The sequence below is a fragment of the Indicator indicator genome, chromosome 11, assembly GCF_027791375.1.
Source record: "Indicator indicator isolate 239-I01 chromosome 11, UM_Iind_1.1, whole genome shotgun sequence".
NCBI lineage: Eukaryota > Metazoa > Chordata > Aves > Piciformes > Indicatoridae > Indicator > Indicator indicator.
This window is the reverse complement of record NC_072020.1, coordinates 2,108,277-2,122,047: the sequence shown is the minus strand read 5'-3', so window position 1 is coordinate 2,122,047 and position 13,771 is coordinate 2,108,277. Positions and strand designations below refer to the sequence as shown.

Below are 13,771 nucleotides of genomic sequence, written 5' to 3'. Positions count from 1 at the left end.
AATCAAGACCAAGTTTTCTAGCAGTCCATTTTAAGTTACTACCCTTCAGCCAGCTAGCTACCAAAGATGGTAAAAGCCTCCTCAGGCCCCAAATGAAAAGTCAGACAGCATTTTAATATCAAATACTGCAGGGATGGTCTTCCTTTTCTTCACACTGCTTTTCCTCCTCCTAAGCTTCCTTATCGCCTAAGGTTGGCTTCACCATTTCCTTTTCATTTAGCTGCTTTAAGCAAGTCCTAAGGATAGGACTTGCTTAAAGGGCCTCTACTGCAGACAGACTCAATTTCCATTCACCCTCTTCACCAATTTTACTTTCTTCCTAAGGCAGCTTGTCATTTGCCTCAACTTAATCATCAGTGTTCTGCCCAGATCCTTCACTCAGCACCACCCTCTCTAACCTGCCTTTTTTGCCTTCATCATTTCATTTTCAGTTTGCCATGATTGCTCTCTCCTTTACCTCAGCCTTCCCTCACATTCCTGAGGCATTACATGGCAGGGGGGTTGGGACTGGATGATCCTTGTGGTCCCTTCCAACCCTGACTGATTCTATGATTCTAAATTCCTCATGGCAAAACTAAAATAAAGTAACTGTAACCTGCTGCTCCCAGGGAGAGCTGCTGTCAGAAGGCACCGAGCCCACTACAGCAGAGCAGGCAGGAGACAGTGATAGAGCCACACAGGACTGGAGGGAAAAGAAAAGCATCTGATTATGTCGTTACATAATAACTTATAGGTAAGAGGGTGAACTCAAAGTGGTGTGGTAACATTACAACCAGTGGAAGATAAAAAAATTCAGCACATATAAGTTTTTGTATAGCAGAGACACTGAATGATCTTTGGGGGGAAAAAAATAAACTCGAACAAATCAAACAACAAAACAGCTGAGTAAAAAACAAGAACAGAGGTTTGAGAAACTGGCAGAGAAAAGAGCAGAGCACATCAGCAAGCTGGGAACCAGTGCTCTTAGGCAATTTGGTCTGATGTGGAAAACTGCATTCCTTCACCAAAACACACCAGAGAGGCTCATGTAACAAAGCTCACTTTTCTCTCTCCCTTTAGCAGAGCAGAAATCACTTAGAGCCCCTTTCTCCTGTTATTTCTGGGAGGGGGGGGGGGGGGAAATTAAAAATGGAATGGCAGAAATCAAGCTCATTTTTTCTTTCAGAAAAAGACTGAAATTATATGTTGGACTACTCATATCTGATCAGGCTGGAATGAGTAGGCAGGAGGAGACTCTGTGAATTGGTGGAAGGATGTGTAGGCAGCCTTCTATAGAACAACTGCATGGGTTAGGAAGTGTATGGCAGACTGAGTGTGACTCAGCCCGTTATGGTTCTGAAAGGTCTCTGCAGGGTGCCAGCAATCCTCCTGCCTGCATTACCAGCACTCACAAGCAGCACCTGCTCCTCCACTAGGACTTCTGAAAGCTTCAGAAGGAAAAGGACTCCCTTCTGAACCTCCCCCCAGAGCGTCTCAAGTGGCTGCTGAGGAAGAAGCTTCCCTGCATCGCTGTGGTGGCAGTAACAGATTTTCCAGCTTAGCAGGTACAGGGGAAAGGAGATCTCTCTAGAATCACACATGCCAGGTTGGAAGGGACCCCAAGGGTGGTCTGGTCCAACCTTTCTAGGTGACAGTGTAGATTAAATGAGATGGTCCAGCACCCTCTCAAGCTGCTGTAGGGGAAACCACCACATTCTCCTGGGCAATGATTCCAATGTCCAGCTGTTCTCCTGGTGAAAAGTTTTCTTCTGGATTCCAATGGGAAACTCCCCTGCAGTAACTTGTCCCCATAGTCCCTTGCCTTTTCCATGTGACTCCTTGTAAAAAGAGAGTCTGCATCATCCTGGTAGCCACCCTTTTTGTACTGGTCCATGGTAATAAGGTCTCCCCTAAGCCTTCTCTTCTCCAAGTTGAACAAACCCAGTTGTCTCAGGCTGTCCTCACATGGCAGGGCTTCCAGTCCTCTGAGCATTCCTGGGGCCCTTCTCTGAACACTTTCCAGCCTGTCTGCATCTTATTTGAACAGCAGGGACCAAACCTGCAGGTAGTGCTCCGGGTATGGAGGGGGACAATGACTTCTTTACGTCTGCTGGTAATGCCCTTCTTGATGCAGGCCAGCACTCTGTTGGCCTGCTTTGCCACTGCAGTTCACTCATGTCATAAGCACAGAAGGAAAATACAGACAAGTCATCAACCTGTCAGTCCTGTGAGAATGAGAGTTGTGGACCCACCAAAGCCATTCTCATACAGGATTTCCTTGCAACTCAGCTGACTTACTGTGAAATGCAATAACCACTCAGGAAAACTCTACACTCTCTCATCTGCAGGCTGTCACTACAGTGAGATGCCTGGGAGGAAAAAAAAGTCATTGAAGAAAATATTTCAATGTTAGTGCATTAGCTTCTAGTGTAGATGGAGGTGCTGTAAATTCAGTTTACCCAATGGCATCTGCCTGGGAAAACTCTTAAATTAGCCATGATCCAAGATGAATGCCAGTGCAGTAGATTTGATGGTGCTGCCTGCTATCAAGAACATCTGAATGAACACTGACTGCACATACAGAGGGCAACTCATCCAAACTGCAGGGTTTGGGTTTCTGTTTCTATAGAAGCATACCAGGCACAAACATGACACATTCAAACACGAGACAACAAACATCAAACCTCTTTTTTGTTGGGGGGGGGGGGGGGGTGGTGTTACAAATAAAAGGAATACTCCATTTTGATTCCTTTAGCTTGCACTTCACACCAGATAGAGAACATATTATTGGACACCAATATCAGCAGTCACTGAGGTGCATTATGTACAAAAATGAAGCCAATTAATACAAGCTTCCAAACACATACAAAATATTTCTTTCATACTTATATCTCTCTCCTCATAGTGTCTTGAAAACAAAATGGATCTGAACAGTCCTGCACTATAAATTCCCAAAGCATCAATAAAAGGAGATACTACTAGCAGTGGTGGCATAGTAGTTTTACCCCAGAAAGGTTTTTCCTCAGACCCTCAACATGAGGTGGAAATTCTTTACTGTAAGGGTCACAGAGCACTGGAGCAAGTTGCCCAGGGAGGTTGTGGAGTCTCCTTCTCTGGAGACTTTCCAGCCCTGTCTGGATGTGTTCCTGTGTGACCTGTGTTGGATTCTGTGGTCCTGCCTTGCCAGAGGGGTTGGACTTGATGCTCTCCAGAGGTCCATTCCAACCCCTAAGTGCTTGAGATCCTTTTTACACTCAGAAAAGTTCTGAAGGCATACTGCTACAAGGTGCCAGTTAGGGAAAAAAAAAAATTCTCAAGCTGCCTGCACTGAAGAAAGTCTGTTTTAAATGATAACTTATAATTTTATTTTTAAAATGAGTAGAGCATGATTCTGAAGTAGCTTTGGGGAGGGGGGGAACTTGTCTGCTCCAAAAGAACAAGAAAAAGAAAATATTATCTGTCACAAAGCTTTATTCCAATCATTTTCTTCACTGTTAACTTTAATTATACACTGACTGCCCTAGAATTATGTAGCTTAGGAAGCTGCCAATTATTTTCTGTGGAAACTCTGGAAATTTCTTGCAGGGATTCAACATTACTTCCATCAACACGTTGCATTCCATACACTGTCTCCAGCTTTTAAGAGCAAAGCCTCTGATGACAGCAATTGATTATTTTAAGTGGAACATGAAAAAAAAATTCAGCACATATCAGTCACTGATAGCACAAGACAAGTAATTAAAAAAATTAAATAAACCAAAGCAACCTCAACAGGAAACTGATTCAATGAGAAACTTCTTAAAACAAGTAAATCTAGCTAAGGACACCACACAAACAAAGAAAAGTGGATGTCAGGAACTAGTTCTGCACCATGAGGGTGGTGGAACACTGGAGAACATTGCCCAGGGAAGTGGTTGAGGCCCCATCCTTGGAGATATTCAAGGTGAAGCTCAACAAGGTTCTGGGCAACCTGATCCAGGTGAGGATGTCCCTGCTGAGTGCAGAGGGGTTGGACTGGATGACCTTTGGAAGTCCCTTCCAAACCAGAGCATTCTGTGACTGTATGAAAACATGGGGCTTCTTTCCCCTCCATTAAATAACCTTTCTTCTGCAGGCTCCACTCATATTGTATAGTAAACAAAGCACAATCAAATGATGAAACCCCACCAAGATTCAAAACCAGTTAACTCAAACTCTAAACAAACACACACAAGGCTGTGTTCATCTGAAGGGAGGCAGAAAGTAAAGAAGGTGTTATGACTGTAATTTCAGCAATAAGTATAGATTCCAGGGAAGTGGATAAGAAAGAATCATGGAGGGGAAAAAAAAATGTTGGTTGTTTTTGTTTCCTCCTTTGCTGTGTGGCACCACGTTTTCAACTGAGAATGCCTTCTGCTTTCCAGATGCAGTTACCCACTGCCTTCAGTCCTCCATTTTTCACACACTTCAGTTGTAACCTACTCTTCCTGCAAGTACTTCTGTTTGCTGCTGGTCTCTGAAGAACCACGACCTCAGCAGCACACTCATCCTCCCAGCTCTGCTGGCCTGACTGAACCCATGAAGCTCAGGGCAGCATGAGGATTTTGCCTTCCCAGATTTTGTTGGTAGTGACACCAGGATTCAGAACCTCCTCTTCTGAGTCAACTGCACACAGGCCAATCTCTGTAAAGCAGCAGCCACCCAGGCCTCAGAGAAAAGAAGCAGCCTTACCCGGATATAGGCGTCCTGGTGATGCTTAGCAAAGTAGAGCATGTTGTCAAGGGCCAGCATGCCTGGAGGGGTCTGTGTGAAATCCATGGCTGGGTTTACATGATTCTGTAAAAAAAGACAAAGACCACTCAATTAACATCTTTCAAAAAGCTATCAGCTGCCAGGTGATGTGCACAATCTCAGCATGCTGTGCCAAAAACCCCAGCCAGACAGCTCTCCTTGCTGAGCAGAAAACCCTTAACAAAGACATGGTCACAGGATCAGAGGATCACAGGATGTTAGGGGTTGGAAGATCATCCAAAGATGCCAGAGCAGGACCAGAGAATCCAGCACAGGGCACACAGGAACACATCCAGACAGGGCTGGAAAGGCTCCTGAAAGCAGGAGACTCCACAACCTCTCTGGGCAGCCTGTTCCACTGAGCCTGTGACCCTCACAGTGAAGAAGCTCCTCATGTTGAGGTGGAACCTCCTGTGCTGCAGCTTACATCCATTGCTCCTTGTCCCATCACAGGGAGCAACTGAGCAGAGCCTGTCCCCCCCCCACCTTGACAATCAGCACTCAGACATTGATAGATATTTATTAAATCCCTTCTCAGTCTTTTCTTCTCCGAACTAACCAGCCCCAGGGCTCTCAGCCTCTCCCCACAGGGCAGTGCTCCAGTCCCTCAATCATCCTGGTAGCTCTCTGTTGGACTTTCTCCAGTAGATCCCTGGTCCATGCCTCCAGGAACTTTACAGCCCACATGCAAACACCACAAGGTTGGCACATTCACTTCTACAGCTACATGATGGAGTTTCCCAGAGGTTGAGTGTTTAAAAAGCACAGATCTCCAAATCTTTCACAGCAGACAGACTCCTTGGTGGTACTAGAGACTGAAAGTACTAACAGAGGCAAATGCAGCTGTACATACAAACACCCACCAAAACACCTAATTATAAAACTAACCTGGAATGATTTCAAAGAAACCATGAAAAGGACAAAAAAAAAAACTACTAGATTCAAGATCTGTATTAACCCTATTGGATCTTGTGGACTATTGAACACAAAGGGCCTCAAAACAAAAGCTTGGGACTCTGGGTTGGGAGCAGCTCTGAAGAAAGAGCCTTGGGTGCATTGATTGATGAGAAGCTCACCATGAGCTGGCAGTGCCCTCATGCAGCCCAGGAGGCAAATTGTGTCCTAGGCTGCATCAAGAGGAGTGTGGTCAAGAGGGCAAGAGAGGGGATTCTGCCCCTTAACTCTGCTCTTGTGAGACCTCACCTTGAATACTGCCTCCAGGTCTGGTGGAGCATAAGAAGGACACAGAGCTGTTGGAGTAGAGTCCAGAGGAAGGCCACAGAGATGATCCCAGGGCTGCTAACACCTCTGCTGTGAGGATAGGCTGAGGGAGCTGGGGTTGCCCAGCCTGGAGGAGAGAATACCCTGGGGAGACCTCAGAGCTGCCTTCCAATAGCTGAAGGGATCCTACAGGAAGGCTGCAGAGGGACTTTTCCCGGGGGTGTCTAGAGACAGGACAAGGGGGAATGGTTTGAAGCTGAGAGAGAACAGGGTTAGACTGGGGCTTAGGAAGGATGTTGGAACACTGGAACAGACTGCCCATGGAGGCTGTGGATGTCTTCTCCCTGGGGGTGTTGAAGGCCAGGCTGGATGAGGCCTTGAGCAGCTGAGTCTAGTTGAGAGATGTCCCTGCCCATGGCAGGGGGGTTGGAGTAGGTGATGCCTGAGTTCCCTTCCAGCCTGAGCCTTTCTGTGATTGTGAACAGGTTAATCTTGTGGAATTCACGTAAATGTTTTCATTATGTTCTGAACCTCTGAATCTTAACTATGGAATTCATGAATTTGCATAGCAAATCTCACCACAACCTGTAGCTTCCACACACCCCTACAAATGTCAAATGTTCAGTTCATACAGTACAGGAAAAGCTACATTTGCTCAACATCTTCATTAACCCACTCTTGCTTTAGAGAAGATGGAACTAAATGTACATTTGAACATCTTTTCATCTAGATTGTGGTTCAGATAATGAACATTTGCCAGGCACCACAGAAAACACTGCAGAAGCTTCTCAGAAATACCTGAAGTAAAAGGAAGACCTAAGAGTACATTGCCAACAAGAAGTGGCTACTGTCTGGTGTGCTTTTTCATCACTGTCACCTTTGCAATGCCTGCAGCTCCATTCAGCATTCTGACACAGATGATTTCCCTGGCTGTTTCACAATGGCACTTCTATTCTGCCAGACCTGCCTGACAGAGACCTTTAAAAGTGCAGAGAACTGAGTAGCAAAGACCGGCACAGATTTCTCTTCTTCCTGCTGAGTGCTCAGGGTCTGATCCACCCACTTGCCTGACGTAAGCATGGGTTTTACAAACCTACTTTTTCTCCTCCTTCATGGCCTGCCAGGCCATGAAGTTGTAGAAATGTCAGGTTCCACTCTTTTGCCCACCTTTAGACATATGATAGGCTGCATTTAGCCACTCCATAATTCATACTCACAGGAAAGATTATAGGTATTAGGAAACTAAAATTATACTGCTGAAACTTTAAGAGCAAAGATTTTGGTCTGAAGGTGGCATGCACAACCTGTTCCTTTCACATCTCCAGCTTAGAGAGCAGCTGTACAAGCAAAACAATTAGAGGTTCATCATTTTGCAATAGGGAATCAAGAGGATGTCTGGAATTCTAGATTTCATGGAATGGCTTAGGTTGGAAGGGACCTGAAAATCAATACAAAACTGCTTCGTTTACATTCACAAACCCAACAGACTTCAGCTTCTGGGAGGAGGAAAAAAAATCCTTTCCTCTAATTTTCAAGCATTCCAGAAAGTGCATTTTAAGAGAGGCTGTCTGGCAGCCACAGCAATGTCCCACCCACTCACTCCAAACCCAGCATCCATTTCTCAGCAGGACCTTCCATGCATTCAAAACCACCCTCGGTTTGTATGTGAATCATGGAGCAGAATCACAGAATGGTTTGGGTTGGAAGGGACCTCCAAAGCTCATCCAGTCTGACCCCCCTGCAGTCAGCAGGGACATCCTCCACTAGATAGGTTGCTCAGAGCCCTGCTGAGCTTCACCTTGAATATCTCCAAGGATGGGGCCTCACCTACTTTCCTGGGCAACTTGTTGCAGTGTTCCACCACCTCCATGGTAAAGAACTTGTTCCTAACATCCCACATAAATCTACTCTTCTCTGATTTCAAACCATTGCTCCTCATCCTTTCATTCCAGGCTTCTGTAAACAGTCCCTCTGCAGCCTTCTTGTAGCCCCCTTCAGGTACTGGCAGGCTGCTATTAGGTCTCCCCAGAGCCTTCTCTTCTCCAGGCTGCATACCCCCAGCTCCCTCAGCCTGTCCTCAGAGCAGAAGTGTTCCAGCACCGTGATCATTTCCCTGGCCCTCCTCTGGACCTGCTCTATCAGGTCCATGACCTTCCTGTGTTGAGGGTACAAGTGCAAGTCCTGGGGACATTGGTTAATAGACTTGCCATGATCTCCCTTTCCTTGGGAAAGCTGTTTGGAAGCTGTTACCAGGTAACCTTGAAGCATCAGTTTTACAAAGCCTTTTTGCAAGCAGAACTTGAGCACAGGGCTGCACATCCTCTCTTCACCTCCATGCACAGACAGTATACACCTGGGTAAGTTACAGAGAGAGTATGAAGATCCATCTACCTGTCTCCAGCTATTGAAAGGCCAGTACTGATGCCACTGATATTTACACACAATGTGAAAAGCAGGACACCAAAATAAAAAAGCTGACCTCCTGCTGCTTGAATAGTTCATTCCCTCATCTCATTCTACATCTCAAATTATATGGAAACATCAATAAAAAAGAAAACAGTGAGGGCATGAGAAATCTCACCACAGTAAGGATGACTCATTTTGTCTCTTAGCATCAGAACTAGGTCTATGTTCAATCAGAAAAAAACATCTCTCCATCACTTACTACTTTTTCCTCTAAGTCAAGCCTATGAACTCAGCTGTTTTCACAGTTGGTTGATTGATTTTTTCTTTCCAAGAGCTTCTGTCACTTTGGATGTCCTGAGTACTGCGTTCAGTTTTGGGCTCCCCAGTTCAGGAGGGACAGGGACCTGCTGGAGAGGGTCCAGTGGAGGGCTACGAGGATGATTAGGGAACGGGAGCACTGCCTGGTGAGGAGAGGCTGAGGGACCTGGGGCTTTCTAGTCTGGAAAAGAGAAGACTTAGAGGGGATTTAATAGATGTTTACAAATATCTGAGGGCTGGGGGTCAGGAGGGCTCTGCTCACTTGCTCCCTTTGATAGGACAAGGAGCAATGGATAGAAACTCCAGCACAGGAGATTCCACCCCAACATGAGGAGGAACTTCTTCACTGTAAGGTTCACAGAGCACTGGAACAGGCTGCCCAGAGAGGTTGTGGAGTCTCCTGCTCTGGAGCCTTTCCAGCCCTGTCTGGATGTGTTCCTGTGTGACCCGAGCTAGATTCCCTGGTCCTGCTCTGGCAGGGGGAGTTGGACTCGATCCCTTTGGGTCCCTTCCAACCCCTGACATCCTATGAGCCTGTGGATCCCAGGATACCCGGGGCTTGATCTTCAGCTCTGTTAAGTCAAGTAACTGGAGATATGCCAGCTGATAATAGCTGAGGATCCACAAGACAGCTCTGGCATGCATGAGATGCTACATTATCTTCAATTATTCTTCAAAACCAAAAGGGATGCCAGCTCCTTTGTTCCCTTCCCTCTTCCTCCCCTCCCCCTGAAACCATCCTTTTCTTAACACCTTGAATGTTTGTGGTTGAAGCCATCACTTGTTGGGAATGGCTTTAGAAGTGAGATACAAAGCTAACTTATCTAAAGTGCTGTAGTGAATAATTCAGAAGTATGGAAACACCCCCAACCTACAGCACGATTAATTAAATATAAGGAACACAACCGCTTCAGGCACAGCAGCTGCAATCTGTTCAGCACGAAGTCTACGGAGATTTTTTTCTCTTTATAAACAGTCAAGAGGAAGAACTACAAATAGAACAGATTTAATGCCTCAGATTTCTCAGATAATTTTGTACTTTCCTCTTTTTTCCACCAGACTAAGTCATATCAGTGGCCTGAGCTGTGGCCTGTTTCACAAGATTCCAGCTATCCCGGATAATTACATTCATTCAGCCTGGCATTCTCATGCAGCCCTAGCTGTGTAAACCTTTCTTCTCTATCTTGAATGGCTCCACTGTTTGCATTTTATGCTTTCAAGGCAATCTCTGAGGGATGTATAGATTTCACTCACAAGAATGTGTCCTCACACTGAGATGCCTCAGCACAGCAGTGGTTTGCTGTCTGTGGATAGTTGCTGATGGAAGAAGTGCTGCTGGTTCCTTATATCCTTCCTAACAACCTTAGCATCCATGTGGACACACTGAAGCACAAACCCTATTTATTTCCCTGTATTTCTAGCCTGTTAGGGAGGGGCAAGCCTTTTATTTCTCTTAGGACAGACATTGACAGCTCACCACAGATTGTGTAGCTATGGTAGCTGTGGTGGTTTGAAACTGCCCACAGAGTCACAGAATCAGCCAGGCTGGAAGAGACCTCCAAGATCATCAAGTCCAACTGATCACCCAACCCTATATAATCAACCAGACCATGGCACTAAGTGCCTCATCCAGGCTTTTCTTAAACACCTCCAGGGACATCAACCCCACCACCTCCCCAGGCAGCACATTCCAGTGGGCAATTTCTCTTTATGTGACTAGAATCATAGAATCAGTCAGGGTTGGAAGGGACCACAAGGATCAGCCAGTTCCAACCCCCCTGCCATGGGCAGGGACACCTCACACTAGATCAGGCTGGCCAGAGCCTCATCCAGCCTAGCTGCAAACACCTCCAGGGATGGGGCCTCAACCACCTCCCTGGACAACCCATTCCAGGCTCTCACCATTCTCATGGGGAAGAACTTCTTCCTCATGTCCAGTCTGAATCTCCCCACTTCCAGCTTTATTCCATTCCCCCTAGTCCTGTCACTACCTGATATCCTACAAAGTCCCTCCCCAGCTTTCTTGTAGGCCCCCTTCAAGAATCAAGAAGAATCAAGAAGGTTGGAAGAGACCCCAAAGATCATCGAGTCCAACCTGTCACCCTACACCTCATGACTATCTAAACCATGGCACCAAGTGCCACGTCCAGTCCCCTCTTGAACACCTCCACGGATGGTGACTCCACCACCTCCCTGGGCAGCACATTCCAATGGCCAACCACTCTCTCTGTGAAGAACTTTCTCCTCACCTCCAGCCTAAACCTGCCCTGGCACAGCTTGAGACTGTGTCCTCTTGTTCTGCTGCTGGTTGCCTGGGAGAAGAGACCAAACCCCTCCTGGCTGCAACCTCCCTTCAGGTAGTTGTAGACAGCAATGAGGTCTCCCCTGAGCCTTCTCTTCTCCAGGCTAAACACCCCCAGCTCCCTCAGCCTCTCCTCATAGGGCTTGTGCTCAAGGCCTCTCACCAGCCTCATTGCCCTTCTCTGGACGTGCTCCAGCAATTCAACATCTTTCCTAAACTGAGGGGCACAGAACTGGACACAGGACTCAAGGTGTGGCCTAACCAGTGCTGTGTACAGGGGTACAATGACCTCCCTGCTCCTGCTGGCCACACTATTCCTGATGCAGGCCAGGATGCCATTGGCTGTCTTGGCCACCTGGGCACACTGCTGGCTCATGTTCAGGTGACTGTCAACCAGTACCCTCAGGTCCCTTTCCACCTGGCTGCTCTCCAGCCACTCTGACCCCAGCCTGTAGCTCTGCATGGGGTTGTTGTGGCCGAAGTGCAGCACCCGGCACTTGGACTTGTTGAATGCCATCCTGTTGGACTCTGCCCATCTGTCCAGCCTAGCAAGGTCCCTCTGCAGAGCCCTTCTACTTTCTAACAGATCAACACCTGCTCCCAGCTTGGTGTCATCTGCAAATTTACTGATGATGGACTCAATCCCCTCATCCAGATCATCAATAAAGATATTGAACAGGATGGGGCCCAGCACTGATCCCTGGGGGACACCACTAGTGACAGGCTGCCAGCTGGATGTGGCACCATTCACCACCACTCTCTGGGCTCGGCCCTCCAGCCAGTTCCTAACCCAGTGCAGAGTGCTGCTGTCCAAGCCACAGGCTGCCAGTTTGGCCAGGAGTTTGCTGTGGTGGACAGTGTCAAAGGCCTTGCTGAAGTCCAGGTAGACTACATCCACAGCCTTTCCCACGTCCACCAGGCTGGTCACCTGATCATAGAAGGAGATCAGGTTGGTGAGGCAGGACCTGCCCTTCCTAAATCCATGTTGGCTGGGCCTGATTCCTTGGCCATCCTTCAGGTATGCAGTGATTGCCCCCAAGACAATCTGCTCCATGATTTTCCCTGGCACTGAGGTCAGGCTGACAGGCCTGTAGTTCCCAGGTTCTTCTGTCCGTCCCTTCTTGTGGATGGGCGTCACATTGGCCAGTTTCCAGTCTTCTGGGACCTCTCCAGTGAGCCAGGACTGGTGGAAAATGATGGAGAGAGGCTTGGCCAGCTCATCTGCCAGCTCTTTCAGCACCCTAGCATGAATCCCATCAGGTCCCATGGACTTGTGAATATCCAAGTGACTCAACAGGTCTCGAACTAATTCCACATGGATTTCAGGAGTACAACACTGCGCCTTGACCCCATCGACCAGCTCAGGAGGCCAGTTATTCTGAAGTCCTCCTGCCTTACTGTTGAAAATGGAGGCAAAGAAGGTATTTAGAATCTCAGCCTTCTCCTCATCCTTAGTTACAATGTTACCCTCCACGTCCAGTAAAGAGTGGAGGTTCCTCTTGCCTCTCTTTTTAGCATTAATATATTTATAAAAATGCTTTTTGTTGTCTTTCACAGAAGCGGCCAGTTTAATTTCTAACTGTGCTTTTGCCTCTCTAATTTTTCTTCTACATGATCTAGCAACATCCTTAAACATATCACTAGTTGCCTCCCCCCCTTTCCAAAGGCGATAAACCCTCTTTTTTTCCCTTAAATCCTTCAGGAGCTCCTTGCTCATCCAGGCCGGTCGTCTTCCCCGCCGGCTCGTCTTACGGCATGTGGGAACTGCCAGTTCCTGTGCCTTTAGGAGCTCCTGTTTGAAGTAGGTCCAACCATCCTGGACCCCTTTCTTCTTAAGGGCTGTTACCCAGGGAACTTTCCGAATAAGTTGCCTGAACAACCTGAAGTTTGCCCTCCGAAAGTCCAAAGTGAGGGTTCTGTTACTGCTCCTCCCTATTTCCCTGCATATTGAAAACTCCACTATCTCATGGTCACTGCACCCTAGACAGCCTCCAACCATCACATCTCCCACCAGCCCTTCTCTATTTGAGAACAGCAGATCAAGCAGAGCCTTGCCCCTGGTAGGTTCACCTAAGAGCTGCATCAGGAAGTTGTCATCCATGCACTCTAGGAACCTTCTGGACTGTCTCCTCTCTGCTGAATTAAGTTCCCAGCAGATGTCTGGTAGGTTAAAGTCCCCCAGAAGGACAAGGTCTGATGATCTTGAGACAGCTTCCATCTGCTTATAGAATATCTCATCAGCCTCCTCATCCTGGTTGGGTGGCCTATAACAGACTCCAACCAGGATGTCAGTTTTGTGTGGCCTCCCTCTGATTTTAACCCATAAGCATTCAATCCTTTCATCTGCAACCTCGAGTTCTGAGGCAATATACAGGGCCACCCCTCCTCCTCTTCTCCCTTGCCTGTCTCTCCTAAAGAGCTTATAACCCCCCAGTGCAGTACTCCAATTGTGAGAATCATCCCACCGTGTTTCTGTGATGGCAACTACATCATAGTCTTCCTGGTGAACCAAGAGTTCCAGTTCCTCTTGTTTGTTGCCCATACTGCGTGCATTGGTGTACATGCACTTCAGCTGGGCTGCTGATTTCACCAGTTTATGTGGTCCTCCCTCCTCTCCAGGGAGACTGGTTTCCACACCCACCCCCTTGAGACCTAGTTTAAAGCCCTCCCAATGAGTCCTGCCAAGCCCAGTGCCAGCACCCTCTTACCCTTTCTAGATAAATTCAACCCATCTTGGTCCAGCAGGTCAGGTGCAGTAAGAGTTGCCCCGTGATC

General features: G+C 47.4%; 1 protein-coding gene across 2 annotated transcripts in view; it reads right to left on the bottom strand.

Annotated features, from left to right (window-relative positions):
- The window catches only part of ELMO1 (engulfment and cell motility 1), a 294,722-nt gene that overhangs the window by 179,151 nt on the left and 101,800 nt on the right, over positions 1-13,771 (bottom strand). For both annotated transcript variants that reach the window (XM_054385177.1, XM_054385176.1), the window contains exon 13: positions 4,690-4,794. In XM_054385177.1, coding sequence (XP_054241152.1) covers positions 4,690-4,794 — 105 coding nt within the window. The remainder of the gene's footprint in view (positions 1-4,689; positions 4,795-13,771) is intronic.